A 22,249-nucleotide genomic window follows, 5' to 3' on the forward strand; every position below is an offset into this window, starting at 1 on the left:
AGTGGATCAGTGGGAGAAGGGGGTTGGCAATTCATATCACACAAGGATATTTGAAAAAAAAAATCTCTAAATATCTTCCCCAGCACATAATCATAGTAGAAATTAAAAATATGCATAAAAGGTAATAGAACTGATTCCAAACCCATTTTCTCAGCGGAAAAGCATTCTTAACTTCCAGACTTCCCGTAAGTACATGTATACACTCATGCAAATGACTTTAAAATAGTTTAATATGTGTGCTTGCTCTTCTTTGAAAATAAATGACATATTTGTATAGCATGAGTGCCAAGTTCTATTGTAATTATATAAATGCAAAGTTATACATATAATTATATAAAAAAAAGGTTCAGTCAGTTCAGTTCAGTCACTCAGTCGTGTCCGACTCTTTGCGACCCCATGAATCGCAGCACGCCAGGCCTCCCTGTCCATCACCAACTCCCGGAGTTCACTCAAACTCACGTCAATTGAGTCGGTGATGCCATCCTGCCATCTCATCCTCTGTCGTCCCCTTCTCCTCCTGCCCCCAATCCCTCCCAGCATCAGAGTCTTTTCCAATGAGTCAACTCTTCTCATGAGGTGGCCAAAGTACTGGAGTTTCAGCTTTAGCATCATTCCTTCCAAAGAAATCCCAGGGCTGATCTCCTTCAGAATGGACTGGTTGGATCTCCTTGCAGTCCAAGGGACTCTCAAGAGTCTTCTCCAACACCACAGTTCAAAAGCATCAATTCTTTGGTGCTCAGCCTTCTTCACAGTCCAACTCTCACATCCATACATGACCACTGGAAAAACCATAGCCTTGACTAGACGAAACTTTGTTGGCAAAGTAATGTCTCTGCTTTTGAATATGCTATCTAGGTTGGCCATAACTTTCCTTCCAAGGAGTAAGCGTCTTTTAATTTCATGGCTGCAGTCACCATCTGCAGTGATTTTGGAGCCCCCAAAAATAAAGTCTGACACTGTTTCCCCATCTATTTCCCATGAAGTGATGGGACCGGATGCCACGATCTTCGTTTTCTGAATGTTGAGCTTTAAGCCAACTTTTTCACTCTCCTCTTTTACTTTCATCAAGATGCTCTTTAGTTCTTCTTCACTTTCTGCCATAAGGGTGGTGTCATCTGCATATCTGAGGTTATTCATATTTCTCCCGGCAATCTTGATTCCAGCTTGTGCTTCTTCCAGCCCAGCGTTTCTCATGATGTACTCTGCATATAAGTTAAATAAGCAGGGTGACAATATACAGCCTTGACGTACTCCTTTTCCTATTTGGAAAAAAGGTTATGTATTCCGTAAATATAAGGTTTTGTCCTCCTTACTCGTATTTCATTCTCTCAGTAGCTACAAATCAGGTGTCATTACTGAGGGGTGGGTTGTGGCAAGAATGTGTTGGTCCAAAGAGCTTTGGGGCACTTCAAGGAATAGGTGTAAATACTTGTCAGGAAATTGGCAGTGAATGGGCGGGAGTAAGGGGTTCTTGACTTTCAGTGAACATTAGAATTACTGTGGGAACTCTGAAAAATAACAGAACTATAAAAAGAAAAAAGCCCTTAATGTCCAGTTCTCAGCCAGACCAATGAAATTAAAATATATTGTAATGGGCTGTTGGCGAGGATGTTGAAAACTTGGAACCTTCATTCATTGATGGTGGTCATGTAAAATGATGGGATCACTAAGGAAAACAGTTCAGCTGTTCCTTAGAAGAGTTTTCGTATGACCCAGCAATTCTCCTAAATATTGCTACATCCTTAAGAGAGCTGAGGGAGAAGAAAATGGCAACCCACTCCAGTATTCTTGCCTGGAGAATCCCATGGACAGTGGAGCCTGGCAGGCTACAGTCCATGCGGTTGCAAGAGTCAGACACGACTTAGTGACTAAACCACCACCATCTTAAGAGAACTGAAAACATAGATCCATGTAAAAACTTGCACCCAAATACTCGTAGGAACACTGTTCATAATAGCCAAAAAGCAGAAACAACCCAAATGTCCTAAACTGAGTAATGGACTAAAAAAATGTAGAATATACTTGAAATAGGATATTATTCAGTCTTTAAAAGGGATCGACTACTGAAAAATGCTACATGGATGAACATTGAAAACACTCTGTGAAGTGAAAGAAACCAGACACACAAGGGATTCTGTTGTATGAATGTTTAGAATAGGCAGCTCCATGTGTGTGTGCGCTTCATTTGTATCTGGCTCTTTGCAACCTCATGGACTGTGGCCCATGGAATTTTCTGTCCATGGAATTTTCCAGGCGAGACTACTAAAGGGAGTTGTCATTTCCTACTCTCGGTGATCTTCCCAACCCAGGGATCAAACCTGGATCTCCTGCATTGGCAGGCAGATTCTTCACCACTGCACCACTAGGGAAGTCCAGGCAGATTCATAGCGACAAAATAATGTTTTCCAGAGCCTGCAGAGAGGCGTAAGTGTGGATTTACTACATGAGGTTTCTTTTGGGAATGATGAAAATGTTCAGAAACTAGATGGTGATAATTGCAAAACTTTGAAAATACTGAAAACCTCTGGGCTATACAGTTTAAAATGGTTAACTTTAAGATACATGAATTGTATCTCAATGTTTAAAAATCTTTGGAAAAGATACTGGAGTATGGGGATCTTTTATAAGCTCCTGAGATGATTTTAATGTGCAATAGTAAATATCTTTTTTTTTTTTTCAATTGAGATTTGAAAACTGAACACACTGTAGCTTAAATCTCCTTCATAAATTTCTCATCACTCACTCACTGGAACACCAGTCTAGACCCTGCCTGGTCTGGTCCCTGTCCACCTTTCAAGCCCATCTCCTCACCTCTTTGTCTCGCTTTCTTTTCTCAGATTCCACCATCCCACTGCTCCTTCCATTCTTCTCAGACCCTAAGCTCATTCTTGGATTGGCACTTGCTGTTTCTTCCATCAGGAAACTTCTGTCCCCAGAGGAACATAGCAGACTGTTCCTCATTCAGGTTTCAGGTCAGCTGTTGCCTTCCCTTTCCATCTGCACTGAACCAGTCCCTTCCACCCGCTCCAATTCTCTACCTGTTTTTGCTCTTGATTATTTCCTTCACAATCAGAAACGCTTTTGCTTTGCTGACTGATTTGTGGTCTCCACCACTTACTGTTCCTCTTCACCCTACCCCGAGAGTGCTCGATTGGTGTCAGGGCCGCCACGTTTACCAGTAGAATAGTACCTAGAATATGGCAAGTGTGTAATGTTTCTTGAATGAATAAATTAGTGATTACAGTTTAGGGACCAACCAATTCAAGGAAAGATTATTTCAGTGTAATCAATCCCTGAAGATATTTGTTGGAGAAGGGGAAGGAACCAGTGAGAGTGAGATTAGAGATGCTACGCAAGGAAATGCTGGAAAACATTAAAGTGATGGGGGGAGAGGAGTAGCTGATGAAGTGAGAGATTGAAGTAGTAGTTGACAATTTTGAAATATCTGTGTGTTTTCTGTTTATAAATAGCTGAGCTTCAGTTGTTTGTTTGTTTTTTGACTTGCTAACAATTGAAAATTTGTCTTTAGTGACACCATGGGTTGATGAATTAATACAGTTTACTAAAATTTGCGTTTTCTTCTTTGTGTTAAAATGTTACTTTTGTTTGCTTGAATCCTGAGACACTTTAAGCTGTTTTCTGTTTCTTTTTGTTCTTCTTGTGGGATGTTCTTAGGCTGTCTCCTGTGGAGTTCTGATGTTTGCCTGTAAGCCTTAAATGTTTCATCAATCATCTAAACCTAAATGTTTATCTCCAGCTATCCTTTTATATACCTTGATTGCTTTTCAAGTCATCAATAAAATGTGTTTCAGAGCCTGGCCAGCAGAAAGGCTGTTGTTCCTCAGATGACAAGGCATTTTTCCCGTTGAGTTTAGTCTTAGCATCCATTAGCCAGTAGCTTTCAAATGTATTTACATTTTTGCTTAACAGCTGAGCCTCCTTTTTTAATGAAATTCATTGAAACAGAACTTACTTACTTGTTGGTAGAAGTGTCTGGAATTATTTGCAGTAGACTTCTTCTAATGACAACCCAAAAGGATTGGTCATGTCTTCTAGGATTGGTTTAGATTCCTGCTATTTGCGGAATCATGTCAGGATATAAAACTAGATTATTTTTAAAGTAGATCTTGCCACTCCCAGCCATAATCGAATAATGTTTATTTTTCAAGGTAAAAATACACATATTATTCATTATGGAATAAACCAAGTTCCAATACAACTTTTTCATTCTTTAAATCAAAAGAACAATATTTCCTTTTCATCATGTCTGGCTTCTTGATTGCCTAGGAGATGTCAGTTTTCATAGCAGATTGTTTTAGCTAGAATACTTAGAACTCATTTCTAACTACACTAAGATATTTTTATGTAATAGCAATTTTTATTACGGGTTTGTGGAATCAGAATGCCCAGTGTTGACAAAATTATGGGAAAATGGCCCTTCTCCCTATATTACTTTTGAATGTAAATTTATAGAAACATTTCCTGTTGAGAGATATTTGGCAGTACGTATCAATAGCCTTGAAAGGTCACTATCCTTTGAACACAGTGATTCTGAAATGTAGGAACTGATACATGAGAAGTAATCAAATAGATGCTTGAATGTTGATTTATGAAGGACCTCCCTCAGGGTTTTAAGGAGATTAAGTTGTTACAAATTTCTAGAATGATGAAATAAGGAGTAACTGTTAGTTGTTACATCTACTCTTGAATCACATGCTACTTTTTAATCGACGTTGCCGTCTCTAATAGAGAAAGGTGTCAGCAATCATCTAATGGCAGTGCAGTGCCAATTTTTGAGAGTTGGACTGTGAAGAAGGCTGAGCACCAAAGAAGAGTTGATGCTTTTCAACTGTGGTGTTGGAGAAGACTCTTGAGAGTCCCTTGGACTGCAAGTAGATCCAGCCAGTCCATTCTGAAGGAGATCAGCCCTGGGTGTTCTTGGAAGGACTGATGCTGAAGCTGAAACTCCAGTACTTTGGCCACCTCATGCGAAGAGTTGACTCATTGGAAAAGACTCTGATGTTGGGAGGGATTGGGGACAGGAGGAAAAGGGGACGACAGAGGATGAGATGGCTGGATGGCATTACCGACTCAATGGACGTGAGTTTGAATAAACTCCGAGAGATGGTGATGGACAGGGAGGCTTGGCGTGCTGATTCATGGACTTGCAAAGAGTCAGACATGACTGAGCGACTGAACTGAACTGAACTAACTAAAAATTATGTATCCTGTATATGAAAAGCACTATTCCAAGTAACTTACTATTATCTGCCTTGTTAGTTGACAAGTAACAATTGCTTATTGAGTAAAATTGGCTATTACTTTATGCCAGGGTAAAATGCTAACATTAATACAATGACCAGCATTTACTGAATATTTATTAAGTGCTTTATGTGTGTCCTTGAGAAGAGATATTATGATCACTGTTTCACAGACTGACCCTTGAGCTGTTTTTTTTTTAACCTCAGCATCCTAGAGGTTCTGCTAGAGGGTTGGGCTAAGATAGAGATATCTATTGTTCAAAAATCTATTGTTTTAGAAACCTCCCAAGATAATTTCAATAAACCTAGTTTTGGAACTAGTGCTTGGAGAAATACTTAAACTTTAATGTTCAGATAACACAACTGGGAAGCTTGTTGAAATACAAGTTGATGCAGTAGATTTGGGGTGGGTATATGCATTTGTAACAACTCTCAAGTAACACAAATGTTGTTGACTAGCATACCGCACTTTGAGTAGCCAGTCTACTATGTTGCTTATGGAAGTAGTTGCACGTTTCATTTGTCCAAAGAAATCCTTTGCTGTAGGGAAAGATAATCATGGAATAATGCCTGTTGGTTAGGACTTCACATCCTGAGGAGCTTGGCCTTGTAGGTCATTTGCTGAAGGCCTGAGTTTCTCAAACTTGAGTTGTCAAGTCTTGAAGATTCACATTCTCAAAAAGGAGTTTGTATTTTGGGTTCTCCATTTAGTGAAATATTGTGAAAGTAACAGGCATATATATAAGAAGAGGGTATTGTCATGTGGTTTTTGCACCAAGGAATCCCCTAAAGTGATGGTTAACTTTAATTCAACCTTTCTGAAAGTGGAGTTTCTGAAGTCCTAAAGTACCAAGTTTGAGAAATTACCAAGTGTCCTCTGTAAACAATTGGGCCCTCTAAAGGGGACCCAATAAGGGTCCGAATGACTTTGAGTCAGCCACTTGCTAGACTTACTCAGCATCTCTAAAATGAGAGGACTGGATCTAAATAATCTTTTTGGCCCTTTTATGTTCAAAACTCTAGGATTGATTTTTATCTTCTGTTTTTTTTTTTTTTTCAAGTACAGTTGATTTACAATGTTGTGCCTTCTCTCTGCCATACAGAAGAGTGACTCAGTTTTATATGTACAGGCATTCTTTTTTTAAATATTCTTTTCCATTAGGTTTTATCACAGGATATTGAATATAGTTCCCTGTGCTGTAGAGTAGAACCTTGCTGTTGATCCATCCTATACTTAATAGTTTATATCTGCTAACCCCAAACTCGCAGCCCTTCCCTCCCGGACCACTGTTCCCCTTGGCAACCACCAGTCTGTGGGTCTGTTTCTGTTTCGTAGATAGGTTCATTTGCGTCACTTTTTAGATCCCACTTGTAAGTGATATCATATGGTATTTGTCTTTCCCTTTCTGATTTCACTTAGTTTGACAAACTCTAGTTGCATCCTAGGGTTGACTTTTTGTTTTTTTTTGGAGACAGTATTAGAAGTCTGTGATACTTATTGTAGTTGGACATGAATATAACATTTGTTGGCAAATCAGGAAGAAACCTGATCTACTCTAAAGTAAGCCATTGTCATATCCTGCTGTCAATGGGGGAAATCTCACATTTTGAGGCATTTGCTTTTGTGGCTGTTGAAATTTTTTCCACTACACGTTGGGTCACCTTTCTAGCCCTATTGAAGAGTTGACTGATCAAATTCACTGAGTCACAAGATTAAATGTGAATAGAGAGCTTTTCATTACTTCCTTTCTGTTGACTAAATTTTGAAGATGATGTTCTAAAAATAATATGATGCTACTAGCTGGTAAAAATTATGGGAGATAGATGGGTAGAGATTGGTTATAAAAGGTGGAGAGGTCAAGAGAGGGTGCAGATAGATTTTGTAGCTGAAATGATGGGAAATGGAGACTCATTAAATACCTGAAAGTTGTATTATTTTTAGTTCAAAATAACTTGTTATTAAGAAATACAAATTTAAAAATTAATTGGCTGAAAATATTTGAGTTTTAATAGATTTACTTCTGTCATTATTTATATAGAGACACGTGCAGGCCTCAGTCACTTTCTGGAATGAACCTGGTCCCTTCTATTTCTGTCTTAGCTAAGACCACAAGTAAGACTAAGGTCCTAAGCCTTACACTGAGGTCCCTGACACAGTTCTTGGTTCTCTGGAAGCCAGAAGTTAGCTTCTTCACATTTATTAAGAAATAGATCTCAGGAGATGATTTTTCCCTGAGAATTTCACAAAAAATGGTACATTCAGCCATTGTGCTTGGTTTTAAAAAAGATTCAGCAATTTTACTTTACTGTAAAATAAATTGCTTTCTGTACTTTTCATATGAGAGGGAAGTATTTAATATTTATCTCAGAATTGCAGACAGTTTCAGATTCTGGAGATGTAGGAATCTTCCCATCACACAATATTGGCTCTTATTCTTTTCTACCTTTGTTCTGTTTACAGTTACTGAGGTGTTTTTCTTCTCCACTGAAATTAAAACTTGAGGAAGCATGTCTGCTAGCATTGCAAGTGGGCAGAATTTACCACAGTTTAAGAAGAAGCAGAATTGGATTTGAGCAAGGAAATATAAAAATATTACCATTTGGGGCTGCCTATGTCATGTAACAGACATAGTGAGATGTGCTCCGTCATCCATTATTGTTTTTTAATTTTATAAAAGTACAGGTAATTTACAATGGTTGTGTTTCTACTGTACAGCAAACACACATATTCCTTTTCAGATTCTTTTCCATTATAGGTTATTGCAAGATAACCTATAACCTTTTCAGATTCTTTTCCATTATAGGTTATTGCAAGATATCAGTATAGCTCCCTGTGCTATATAGTAGTGGTGGTTTAGTCCCTAAGTCGTGTCTGACTCTTGTGACCCCGTGTACTGTAGCCTGCCAGGCTCCTCTGTCCGTGGGATTCTTCAGGCAAGAATACTGAAGTGGGTTGCCATTTCCTTCTCCAGAGCTGTATAGTATCTGTCATCTCTTCCTTTCAGATGAGATACTTGAGAGTGAGAAGTTCAGTGAATCACTGAGGGTCAGGTAGTGGTGGAACCAAGACTAGTTTATGTGCTTTGGACACTCATTCCACCTCTTGATGCTTCCTCTCAACAATGAGTAGTTTGTGAGTTGTCTGAATGTACCAAAAAGGAAGAAATAGTGAAGAGAGCAGCTAACATTTCAAATTGTTGACAAGCTAAACTCATGAAAAGAAAAGAAATAGAAATGAATGAGCTCTTTGGCAAAAGTGATAGCTGAAAAGGAGGCAAGCGAGAGGCAAGGTAGCCTCGAGTAGAGCAGAGATGGGTCATAATTAAACCTAACATGAACACTAGGAACCAGCATCCTGGAAGACTTATGTTCATGCTGATACTCATCAGCAGTCAGATGGATTGAGGCCATCTCCCAAAAGACATCAGGAAGAAAAAAACATGAGAAAACTGAAGAAAGACTTGAGAGGGAGAAGGAATAGAGGTGTTAGATATGTTGGAGAGGGAAAAATTTCCCCTTCTTCCCCTCTTGAATTCTGGTGGCTGGACTCATGATACAAGTGACACCAGAGAGCTAACAGGAGAAAAAAAAAATTAATTCATGTGCATGGTCGTCTAGGAACTAAGAAGTGGCCAAAGCAGACAGCTTTTATACTTTTTAGACAAATGTGTGAGGAATTGACAAGACAAACAGGTGTGGGGTGTTCAATCAGTGAAGAATCTAAACAGTTTAGACTTGCCTTAGTAAATTAAAGAAGTAACAAGGTTTGTTCATATAGGCTTCTTGGCCTGAATTCCCTATCCCTGGGGATAAGGGAGTTCTACCTCCAAATGCCGGGAAGGCACCTTGCACAGGGGAGATTTACTTCCTGCTTTCAGGGAGACAGATGGGGGTGGTCAGAGTGTCCCTCTTGCATTGGCTATTGCTTAAGTAGCTTTAATACAGAATGATCAATATGCCACTGAGGCACACTTTGGGGTGGCCTTCCAGAACCCCAGCAGATAGAATCCCTGAAAGGCAGAGAAGTAAACTGAGGTCAAGGAATATTTGGAAAAAATAGCAACCAAGAATATAAAGTATCTACTAAAACTAAAGACCTTCTGTGGAAAAGGTTAATAGACATCCAAAGGGTAGAAATCAGGAAAGTAGTCTGTAGTGGGATGAATAATATCATCACTGAAAGGAACCTCAGAACTATCTTATTTGAAAATAGGATCTTTGCAGATACAATTAGTTAAGATGAGGTTATCCTGGGTTGGAGGGGGCCCTGAATCAATGACTTGTGTCTCTATATGAACAGAACATAGAAGACTGCTGTGACAACTTGTCTCTAGGAATATTACAGGGTAGGTATTGGAAAATTGTTCCCTAAAAAAAAATTAATTTGTAATATTACATAAAATATACAAATATTTACTCAAAAGCATAGTTGAGCTTTGAAAAAAGGCATGGGGGACAAAAACCAAAGAGGGAGCTAAAATTTACAAGAGGAAGCAGGGCTGAGCCCGCTGCTGCCTGGTGTAAGGGAATGTCTGTGGGCCTTTGAAAATAAGATATATGAAAATTACGATCCCTAGAGTAAGCAGTGGCCAAAAAAACAAAACCAGCATACCAGTAACTATTTGAAATTATAACATCATGTTATTTTAAAACATCAGAAATTGGACAAGGGAAAGATGGGGGATGAGTTCTGAAAGAGATCCAGGATGGTTAAGAATATGCTAAGGACAGAGATACTGGTCTGCTTTTAGATATTGCTGAGGAAATTGAGCATTAGTATAAGATAAGCATAATAGTATTGAAACAAAATAGAATGTGTAATTTTTGTAACATAGGAAAACACTTGCTTTAGCCTGTGGAAGGTAAGGGGAGGAGAAAAAAAGTGAAACAAAAAGATAAACGAGTATGGAGGTTAAACTAATCAAGACAGATTGTCCAATGTATAGAAAGCAAAATGCTATGTTTATAAAAAAAAAAAAAAACAACAACATTTCAAAGGACACAGGTGGAAGATAAGGGGATGGAAAAATGTACACTTGTCAGATACAGACAAAAAGAAAAAGGAACAACAGATGAAGGAAATAAATTAAGCAGGGACATATGCCCATGCCATAATGTAGAAAACAGTAATTTCTGGCATGTGACATTGATTAAGCAGTTGCTGTTAGAAATCTAATAGAGTGTTTTCAGAAACTGATGAGACGAGACAAAAAGTAAGCAGAGGAAGATGTGGAAAACAAGCAATGATTTGCTCCACCATGTATGTAGAACTTCTTACTCAACAAGTGCAGGAATATGTTTTGTCTTGGAGGGCATGTGGATTAGGTACATGCTTTAAATTTTAATGCATCAGGAAGCAAGCCTCACCTTCCACCAAATCAACATTATAGAGGTTCTTTTCTCTAACTACAGTGCTTTCAAATCAGTCATTATTAACAGTAAGATAGCAAAAGTGTTCCATATGTTTGAAATGAAAAGACATACTATGAAATAACCCTCAGGTTAAATAGGAAAAGATAACAAGAATAGCAGAATTTTAAAGCTGAGTGATAATAAAAGCACAGTAGTTCAAAACAGAGAGAGATAGCTAATGGAGTTCTTTGATGGCAATATGTAGCTTTTGTTACTCAAGAAAAAACTAGAAAGTCTGCAACTCTGTAAGCTCAATGTATGACACAAATAGAAAAAAACTGTAACATGGTAACCTGAAGAAAACAAAGAGAGAAAAAAAGGGAAACAAATATAAATACGGAAAATAAGGGACAGAGAAAATTAATAAAAGCAAAGAACCAAAATATAGTCCTCTGAATACTTTGTTAAAAAGGATGTACATTTTTACCAGTACAGATGAACATTTATGTGAAAATGAAAAGGATGTATGTCTAAAAAAACTGATGGAAGAAAAAGTTAACAACCATTAAATAAATTGTATGTAATGATTATCAAAACTTAATCTTCCTTGCAATATAAAAAGAGTTCCAGACAGTTTGACCAGTGAATTCTATTCAACTCTTATGGAACAGAAAATTCTTGTTTGCACAACTTCTTATAGAACAAAGAATAAAAGCCAAACTATTAAGTTTAATTTTGAAAACAAAAAGCAAGTAAAAAATATTGACCAGATTCACTTGTGACATTAAAAACACAAATAATTCAAATCTAGTCATGTATTAAAAAATACTAATAGTACATTGAGACTAAGTTGAATTAATCATAACGGTAAAAGGATGTTTCAATGCTTTAAAAAATCTTTTACTGTAATGTACCACATTAATAGCAAAGAATGAGAAATTGCATGATCATTGATAAACACCATTTAATAAAGTTTTTTCTTTTTCAAATAGAAACAGCTCTTACCAAAATTGAAACAGGAAAAATTTTTTAGCTTAGTAAAGGCTTTATCCTTAGAATCTATAGCAGATGTCATTTTTAATGGAAAAAGACAAAAGTTTAAACTCATTCTTGTTAAGACTGGGAATAAGACAAGAACACTTGTATTGCTGCTATTTATCAACATATTACCAGATACCTGACCAATGTAGTAAGACAAATCGATATCAGTAGGATAATTGAAAGATACAATTATTATTTATAATAAAATTATTTATTCAGAAAACCAAAGAGAATCAGCAGAAACTGTTAGCAATAGAAGTATTCAGCTAGGTTGCGAGCTCATAAGAGCAACACAAATAAATCAACAGCTTTTGTCTGTATTGGGAGTAACCAATTATAAACTATGATAAGATACCATTTATAATACTGACATAAACTAAGCTATCTAGGAATAAATCTAAGAAGGAATTCATAATACATATAAGGGAAATTTAAAACCCTATTACAAGGGTTTTATTATAGAATTATAGATCATAAATGCAGCATTTATAATAGATTGAATATTGTGAAGGTATTGTATTTCTTCCAATAAAATTTAAACTCATTGTAATTCTAATCAATGCCTGAACAAGAGTTGTTTTGAAGGGGTATAATTGAATCTAATATTTATATAAGAGAATAAATAAGAGATAAAGAAGGACCTTCTCTTTGCAAGGCATTAATATATATATAGCAGAAGTTGGCAAACTACAGTCCATATGCCAAATGCAGCCTTCCTTCTGTTCTTAAAAATAAAGTTTTATTGGGACACAGCCACATCCATTCCTTTATTTATTGTCTATGGCTATCTTTATGCTGACAAGATAGACTGAACCTGGCCCTTTAGAGAAAAAATGTCTTCTCCTGTTCTCTAGCATCTAGCATAGAAATATATAATAAAAAAGATATAATAAAGTCTAGACTCATTCCTGTGTACATAGGGGAACTCAGTGTAATCATTTTCAGCAGCTGGTGCTAGGAAAGTTGGTGCACAAAAAGAGAAAAATGAAACCATTTCTGTACTTCAGAAACAGCTCCAAGTAGATTAAATACCTAACTGTTAAGAGTGAACATATAAAGCTAGTAGATGAAAATTTAAGAATACATTTTTGTAATCTTACAGTAGAAAAGGGTTTGTTGTGAAATATTCACAGAGCACAAACCATGAGAAGAAAGTTGACGAGTACATCAAAATGAATGCTTTTGTTCATTGGAGTCTGTGATAGAAAAACTAACAGATGGTGAAAATACAACTGTCATGTTTAATACACTAAGATTAATATTTAAATACACAAGAGACTCAAAAAAATCAGAAAATAGGAGGGAATAAACCAAGAAAAAAGAGGGAAATCTATGAGTTGGTGATTCATACAAAGAGAAATACACATACACGCAGATTGCACTGTGTGTGTGTGTGCTCAGTCACGTCGGACTCTCTGCGACCCCTGGCCCACCTGGCTCCTCTGTACATGAGATTGTCCAGGCAAGAATACTGGAGTGAGTTGCCATTTACTCCTCCAGAGAATCTTCCCAAGCCAGGGATCACACCTGTGTTTCCTACATTGGCAGGCAAATTCACATTGGAGACTAGCTAGTTAAAATTCAAAAATGCCTTTTTGCCTATCATAGAAGTAAAACCTTGGAAATCAGGTACTCTAAAGTGTTGACAAGGGTGTGGGGAAAATAGAAATCTGAATATATTGCTTCTAGGAATGCAAAATGATCCATAATGTTTTTAAGATTATAAGTGTCTGTATAAGCTAAAACCCAATAATGGGACTAGCATAGATGCCCACAGAAATATACGTAAGTATGATTATCTCAGTGTTATTTGCAGTGAAAGACTGAGAAAGCTAGTTCTTCTGCACTAAAAGAATAGAAAAGGAAAAAGACAGTGGAGTGCAGTGAGAGAATAAGCAGTTAGAAAGAGTGAATTACATCTATTTATAACATTCTCTAAAACACAGTTGAGAGAAAAAGACAGATTTAAAGCATGATACAACTTCTATACAAATTTTAAAACTATGTAGAGGAGTTTGACACATAAGTGAAGTTGCTCAGTCGTGTCCGACTCTGTGCGACCCCATGGACTGCAGCCTACCAGGCTCCTCCGTCCATGGGATTTTCCAGGCAAGAGTACTGGAGTGGGGTGCCATTTCCTTCTCCAGGGGATCTTCCTCACCCAGGGATTGAACCCGGGTATCCTGTATTGTAGGCAGATGCTTTACCGTCTGAGCCACCAGGGAAGTCCTTTGACACTTAAAGTATTTATGAAAAATACAGTGAAGCTTATAAATACAGCATTAGTGTATGTTAGTTGCTCAGTCGTGTCCGACTCTGATCCCATAGCTGGGGGCTCACCAGGCTTTTCTGTCCATGGGATTCTCCAGGCAAGAATACTGGAGCAGGTTGCCATTTCCTTCTCCAGATCTTCCAGACCCAGGGATGAAACCTGGGTCTCCTGCATTCCAGGCAGACTCTTTACCATGTATTTATTTATAAAAAAAAAACACAGTGAAGCTTATAAATATAGCATTATATTTAGTAAAAAAAAAAATGAAGCCCCAGGCTGGGAAAGGTAGGAATGGGTTTGGGCATAGAGGATGAAATGAAAATAAGAAAAATGAAAATCAGAAGAGAGTCTTTCATGGATTGGCAATAGTAGCTCATCAACTCAAGCGTATGCTTAAGTCAACTCTGTAAACTTATCCAGTAGAGGAAACAAAGTCCACGGACGTTAGTCCTTTCAGAACTGTTCAGATGCTCAACCAGTGTCATCAGGTATGGGTGTCTCTCTGTATTTTGGTCTTCCTGGCCTCAGTGTTGGCTCTGATAAGAGGCAGACTCTTTCTAGGGTATTCTTTAGCTCTTTCAAGTTCACGGCAACTAAGCAGAAAGAATGCACTTTCCCCATAGTATGAGCGGTCATCCTCTCATGAATATCCTCTCTTTGCCTGGTTCATTTTTTCTCCTGTGAGCACCCCTGAATCAGTCATGTGACGAAGGACCAAGGGTGCCTGGGTCACTTGCCCATCCCTAGAACCAGGCAGTAGGAAGAACCCAACGTATGGAATATGGTGGGATACTACCCAAACAGAAATTACAGTGATGCGACCAGAATCACGGAAAATGGATGCTAAGGGAGCAAAAACACACAGGTCACTTTAGGGAACTTGAATCAACTCAATGCTGCTTGAAGAATGATTGAAATGAATTGCATGCTCGTTCTAGAAAAACTGGGGGAAATAAAAAACACAGGTTGACTTCAAATATCTAAAGCACTTCCACTGGCATGATACTTGTTTCATATGATCCGTCAAACCATCAATCCATGACGAAAGGTGAACTTGGTAGGAAGGGCAACTATGTAATTGCTGAAGCTGGTTATCTGAAAGGATTGGTTGGTGGATTTCATATCACTGTGTATATTCAAGCATAGGCTAGCCAGCTACCTGGCAAAGATTTTGTAGGAAAAGATTGGGAGAATAGTTGGGTTTAACCAGTGGTTCTGAATCATCCAGATATCTTATTAAAGCTTAGAATTCTGGGCCCTTCTCCCAGAGTTCACAGTTTGGTAGCTTTGGAGTAGGACTCAAGAATTTGCATTTCTAATTTCCCCAGGTGATTTGATACAATTGCTCCAGGGAACACACCTTGAAAACCTCTGGGTTAGATGGTTTTCAGTATCCACAATGACCTTTCATTTTTGTGAGATAGTTGTACTTGTTCTCAGTTCAGTTGCTCAGTCGTGTCACTCTTTGTGACCCCTTGAACTGCAGCATGTCAGACTTTCCTATCCATCACCAACTCCCAGAGTTTGCTCAAACTCATGTCCATTGAGTTGATGATGCCATCCAACCATCTTATCCTTTGTTGTCCCCTTCTCCTCCCAATCTTTCCCAACATCAGGGTCTTTTCAAATGAGTCAGCTCTTCACATCATGTGACCAAAGTGTTGGAGTTTCAGCTTCAGCATCAGTCCTTCCAGTGAATATTCAGGATTGATTTCCTTTAGGATGGACTGGTTGGATCTCCTTGCCATCCAAAGGACTCTCAAGAGTCTTCTTCAACACCACAGTTCAAAAGTACCAATTCTTTGGCGCTCAGCTTTCTTCACAGTCCAACTCTCACATCCATACATGACCACTGGAAAAACGATAACTTTGACAAAGACTTACCTTTGTCTCTGCTTTTTAATATGCTGTCTAGGTTGGTCATAGCTTTTCTTCCAAGGAGCAAGCGTCTTTTAATTTCATGGCTGCAGTCACCATCTGCAGTGATTTTGGAGCCCCCCAAAATAAAGTTTCCCACTGTTCCCTTTATTTCCCCATCTATTTGCCATGAAGTGATGGGACCAGATGCCATGATCTTCATTTTTTGAGTGTTGAGTTTTAAGCAATTTTTTCAGTCTCCTCTTACACTTTCATCAAGAGGCTCTTTTGCTCCTCTTTTCTTCCTGCCATAAGGGTAATATCATCTGCATATCTCAGGCTATTGATGTTCTAGAAAGCAGAATTTGTATATTGAGGCAAATTATCCATACTATTCCTTCATACCTGAAATGTGTTAAATTCTGGCTATATGGGTACTTCTAAAGTAGATGGATTTTGCATAGCTCTCTGTTAACTGTTGGGTCACTGAAAACATTAGAGCCATTAAGCAACTGCACACTTAATTGGTATGCTTTATAAAACAGTCCTCCATTTTCTCATGTCATCCTTTTTGTAATCCTATTTCTGTTTTCCCATGAGGATTCAGTTTTCATCAGTTTTGTAGTAGGGTTGTTCCTGAATTAGAAAGCCAAAGTGGTTTCCCAAGGTGGATGTGTATTTTCTTCCATTCAGAAAGAAACTCTGTAGTGTATAGACATTGACTCATAAAAAAATCATTCCTTGGTACCCTGGATGTCAAGTGTCAAATCGTGCTTCTCCCCATCTCCTTACCCAGCCCCAGCCTGTGGCCCTCCCTAGGAAGGAGGATGTGAAACACTTCACCTGTCTTGCTCCATACTGCCTCTACATCAACCAGGAATTGTTTTCATTTTGAACTCTATTTTGTTTCTTCTTCTTTTTCCTCGAATTTTTTTCTCCTTTTTTGAAAGTTCGCTGTAACAGTTCTCTGGGAGTACACACATGTTTTTGTAATTGTACACAAGGTCAAACAGTGTTTGTACTTTTTATAAATTGCTTTTAGATAAACAAAGATAAAACCATTTGAGAAAAGAGAGACCCCAGAGATACCTCTTTAAGAATTAGAAGGTTTATAGTCAATGCTTAACCATGAAAATTTTCAGCTTAGCAAAAATGAAGCAGATGGGTAAAAACAATACCTGTCAGATTGGACCTAGGGGATTTAAGGTGGCTACTTGAAGGGCAGAGGGATTTAAGAAGACTGTTTTGGTTGTCTGTGTGTGAGCTTTTGCTTGAAAACACTAAATCCAACAGTAGGAAGAGTGGGATATTTTAAGAGGACTTACCCAGACTACATCTTCAGTTCAGTTCAGTCGCTCAGTCGTGTCCGACTCTTTGCAACCCCATGAATCGCAGCACGCCAGGCCTCCCTGTCCATCACCAACTCCCGCAGTTTACTTAAACTCATGTCCATCGAGTCAGTGATGCCATCCAGCCATCTCATCCTCTGTCGTTCCCTTCTCCTCCTGCCCCCAATCCCTCCCAGCATCAGAGTCTGTTCCAATGAGTCAACTCTTCGCATGAAGTGGCCAAAGTACTGGAGTTTCGGCTTTGGCATCATTCCTTCCAAAGAAATCCCAGGGCTGATCTCCTTCAGAATGGACTGGTTGGATCTCCTTGCAGTCCAAGGGACTCTCAAGAGTCTTCTCCAACAACACAGTTCAAAAGCATCAATTCTTTGGTGCTCAGCTTTCTTCACAGTCCAACTCTCACATCCATACATCTTAGTGAACATTAAATGTGGGGCAGCTAAATGATGTCTTCTTGATAGCTAAGGATCTGTAGTAATAGACTCTGCTTTCTTTAAATTTGTGTATGATCTGAGTTTCTCAATGGAATTTGATGAATGTCCGTTTTCTACATCCTCTTCTCTTCCAGACTTCAATCTGAGGAAATGTCATTCAGATTTGGCCAACATCTCATCAAGCCCTCGGTGGTGTTTCTCAAAACAGAACTGTCCTTTGCCCTGGTGAACAGGAAGCCTGTGGTACCTGGACGTATCCTTTTTTTTTTTTCTTTAAGAGAGAAAACAGACCAAATGAACACAGACATGAACCTCTAGTATCCAACCAAAAAGGTAAGCAAGGAATCCTCCTGCCTCCCCCTTTGGAGAAACCAGGTAGGACAATAATCACATTTATTCTGAATCCAGTTGGTGGCACCAGTAATATGCTTGATCAACGCTGCAAAACTTCTGAAAATGAGTTGCTTAGCAACTGTGGCTTTGGAGGTGAGTTTTTGCTTGACCTTTTCACTGTTGTAGCTGTGTAAATAAATAGGTGCTTCTAAAATGGATCCAATGAATATCTTTAGCACTTTGTTTTCAGGTATCAAGTGTGCACTTTAATAGTAAGATACGGGATTGGGTGGCACACTTGTGATGTGGAAGTAAGGTGTTACATGAAGATTTGAGACTGGCTTGGTTTCTTTACCTCTTGGAGATCATTCAAGCTGTGAATTTTAATTGCATTCAAACACATAAATATACTATAATATATATATATATATTTTATGTTAGAGTCTGAGATAGCATTTCCTCTTGGAAAATATCCCAGCTTCTAGATCGCTGTCTGGTGCCATTGGTGATGTGGGGTATTTTATTTCCCTCTGGCCATCGATTTCAGTAGAAGCTTTATTCTTTGCAGTGCGAGAGGCACAATTTGGTGAAATGCTCTGGAGAGTTATTTTTATGTTGTTGAAAGTACCACTCGTGACTGTATGTGGATGACATTTGTACTAACTCTTCAAAAATTTTATTTCCCCCCCACCCCAACTTAATTTACTAGGCAGAAGGCAGCAAAGTAAGAAATGTTGTATTTTAAGATAATAAGCATTTCCACATTGGGACATGCTTCTACTTTGAAATGAATTTCTCAGTAATTTTGAGTATATAAAGGCGTCAAGATTTTTTCCAAGAGTGAGTTATATCTTTTTTAATGCGATTTTTGAAAATGCTTGAAAACTTGATGAATCATCTTCTTTCTTGACCATGTAACTACTAATAAAACATGCAGCAAAAGATAATTGTGGTTTTTGTGGTAGACTCCCAAATTTCTTGATTTGAACTTTTAACCTAAATAAATTTCATAAATTTATAAAACTAATGATAATATCAATAAGCTAGTAAATAATATATATTTTTCCTTGATAATATTTAACTTTTAAATTTAAAAAATTTAATTTTATAAGTATGTAAGATCAGAAATTTCATCTTCTATTTATTAAAGTAAAAACTCTAAAATGATGCAGAATGCTCCTATAAAATGATAGTTTTTAAGTTGTATAATATTTTCATATTGAGTTTCTCCAAAAGACCTTGAAGTTCTTGAAATAACATAGGCATTTTATTTTCTCATTTGATTTTGCTGCAAGTCTGTGGTTGCCTTTTTCCTTTGAGGAATATTTTTTTAAGCAAAATGTCTAATTCCTGTGTCAAAAGGATAATGTTTAAATGCCATCTCTCTTTGGGTATCAGTTTTAATTGACTTTTGTTAAAGAATTGAGGGAATTTGGGATGAAAATGTGAATTTAGATGAACGAATCGTGATGCTTTGGACTGACAGAATATGAGGTTGTAGAGCTGCACTTTTTTCAAAAGGGTTAATAATGGAATGAACTTTGATTTTTTTTAACTCCTATATTGATGGTAAGAAACTTGATTTTTCCATGGTCTTTTTAACCACCTCTGAAAGTGTGCTGTGTAAGACCTGGGTCATATACGTGTTTGAACTGAAATAGAGGTGTCTGCTTCAAGGAAAATATTTATAGTGAACAATGAGCAGTTAGTGAGTGATGACTAGTTTTGTTCCAGATGGCACTGAAATTGCCATTTTGAAAATGAGTCCTGGTTGATTATCATCTCGTTGAGTAAATGCCAAGGACAAGGGGAGCATTGTATTAAAATCAACAACCTCAGTTTGTTTGGAAGGTAGCAAGAAGGACTCAGCTCTGTCCAAGGCTGCGAATGGTACACTCAGTGCAATCGGCGTACTCTGTAAAGCTCCTTTACGTCTACAGTGTTTAAGGTAATTTCAGGGGCAGTGGATAATGGATTCAAGTAATCCTTTTTATATGATGATTCTGAAACTTTTTATTTTACTTTACCTTGGTAAACTCTCTTAGGTGACAACTGTGAAAAGAATTTTAATAAGTTACTCATCTGCTTGCGTGAAGTAATATTCTTTTGTCCTGTGATTTGGAAATTGAAGCAGTGAATAGCTCTGCCTACTAACATTTCATAAAATAAAGGGTGAAACGGTTGCAGCAGACCATCCCTGCCCCCCACCCCCGTCCTCCGCAGTGCTCTACCCTGCCTGCCTAAAGAAGCCCCTTGTTGTGGGTCTTCTAGGTCTTCTGATTCTCTACCCCTGGACTTCCCCAGCCCAGCCTACAGGTCTCTCTAAACCACAGCTCTGATGTTATCACTCTCCTATTCCTTCGCAAAAAATCACTGTTGAATATAATGGATATCCTTTTATCTGAGAATTGTTCAGTCGCTCAGATGTGTCCAACTCTTTGTGATCCCATGAACTGCAGCACACCAGGCTTCCCTGTCATTCACTATCTCCCAGAGTTTACTCAAATTCTCGTCCATTGAGTCGGTGACGCCATCCAGTCATCTCATTCTCTGTTGTCCCCTTCTCCTTTTGACCTCAGCCTTTCCCAGCATCAGGGTCTTTTCCAATTTGAGGATAAAGTCCAAATTTCTTAGCATCCCTTTAAAAGATTTTCATTATCTTCACTCACCCTCCCCACTTTCCAGCTATTTCCTTAAAGAAGTGTTGTATTTTCCTTTACCTGCTGACTCCCGCTCTTCCTCATGCTTCTCTCTTCACCTCGAGGTCCTTCCCTTTGTTTTCACTTGAACTAAAGTGCTTACTTCGATACCTGTCCTGCCCTCTTAGGGAAAAAATAAATTCCATCCTTTTTGTGACACTTGATTCCTTATTCACGTGTTGATTTATTCAACAGTTTATTACTGAGCTACTCTCTTCCGGGCACCATGCCAAACACTAATCCCAGTCTGCCCCAGACTGTTTGTGTATGTGGAGTTGCGTTCCTGGGAAGAGGTAGGGGCAAAATCTACTCTTAGTATGTCTCTTGTTCTTAGCACCCAGAATATTGTGTTGACTGAATTTAAAGTGAACCTGTAAACATCAGGAGCTTGTGGATAGTTTCAATTAATACTGAGACCCTGCCTTTCCTGTATTCCCATGCACAAAGCCATGTCTTATCACCATTTTATTCCAGATTTATTAGTATCTCATCCAACTTTCCCTGTATGCTCTGTCAGTTACAGTCCTGTTTACACTGCTGTTATGAGTGTCCTGTATTAAGTCTAAATGCAGTGAATGGACTGATGGCAGATGGGAAGAGATTCTTTTCCATTTTTTTCTGACTGTGTTAATTGGCCAATGGACGAGTCTGTATTTTAAGGGCAGTATATTGCTATCTTGTGAACTGGAAAATTCTATTTTGTGTTTTTGATTTATTTTTTAAAAGAGTGTTTAGGTGGCCTCTGGGGAATGTGCCATTCAGAAGAGACTTGTAAATGTCATCTTTGAACTTGTGTCCTCTCTTAACATTTTGCTCCCCACTCCTCAACCTTTTCTTTTTGACTTTGCTCACTGGCTCACTTTATTCTTTCCTGAGGAGGAAAAGAACCATCAGATCTGGGGCTGCAGATATGCTTTTGAAGCAAGGCTGTTTGCTTCCATTCTCAGAAGAGCCACTTACGTCCCTCCTCGTCCCCACCTAAAGCAGACACTTCTGCTTGTTGCAAACAGTGTTTAAAGTTGATTGAATAGGCTTTGTCCTCTGTGGTACAACACTCTGGAAGCATATGTCTGAAGGTCTTTAAGCCCTTAATTTCCTGTTGCTGGAAAATGCTTTTCAGGGAGTCTTGGACAGAGAACAGAAGCATTTTGGAGGTTGCATCTTCAGAATTCTGCAGCCAACGTTTTATTCATGTAGTTGGTGCAGCCCAGCTATTGTTCGTGGCTTGAAAACATTTGAGTCAACGTGGTTAATACTTGTCTCCACTCCGCTCCCCTTGCATCAGGCTGTGTCTACCTCTCATCTTGAGGTGAGCATGAAAAATGAATTTGAGCATTAGTGGAATCCATTTGGGGACTGGGGCTTTTATTGTAAATAAAATTATTCATTTGTTATGTCCTGTAGTTTTCAGCAGACCATGTATTGATCTTCGAATTGCTATTCAGCATGGCATACGGGGCTCTGACATAAGCGGAACATGGCCACGTTTGTGGACAGGTTGAATGCGTTGTGTAATGACAGAAACAAACCTGGCTTGCTGGCCGTACTATATTATACAAATCATTTGTCAACAGTTTATTGAATCTGTTATTAAAAAGAGCAGATTCTTCCAAGCGGGAGCATTACACACACAATGTTATCAGGGCCCAGC

The 22,249-nt window shown here is 38.3% G+C and overlaps 1 protein-coding gene across 9 annotated transcripts in view; it reads left to right on the forward strand.

The window, feature by feature from the left end:
* Positions 1–22,249, forward strand: part of FHIT (fragile histidine triad diadenosine triphosphatase) — a 1,527,031-nt gene that overhangs the window by 693,966 nt on the left and 810,816 nt on the right. For all 9 annotated transcript variants that reach the window (XR_011563133.1, XR_011563134.1, XM_070777132.1 and 6 more), the window contains one exon: positions 17,701–17,819. Coding sequence is in view for 7 of the 9 variants with exons in the window: in XM_070777132.1 (XP_070633233.1) it covers positions 17,717–17,819 (103 nt within the window). In the remaining 2 variants the exon portion in view is untranslated. The remainder of the gene's footprint in view (positions 1–17,700; positions 17,820–22,249) is intronic.

This window comes from Bos indicus, chromosome 22 (genome assembly GCF_029378745.1).
Source record: "Bos indicus isolate NIAB-ARS_2022 breed Sahiwal x Tharparkar chromosome 22, NIAB-ARS_B.indTharparkar_mat_pri_1.0, whole genome shotgun sequence".
NCBI lineage: Eukaryota > Metazoa > Chordata > Mammalia > Artiodactyla > Bovidae > Bos > Bos indicus.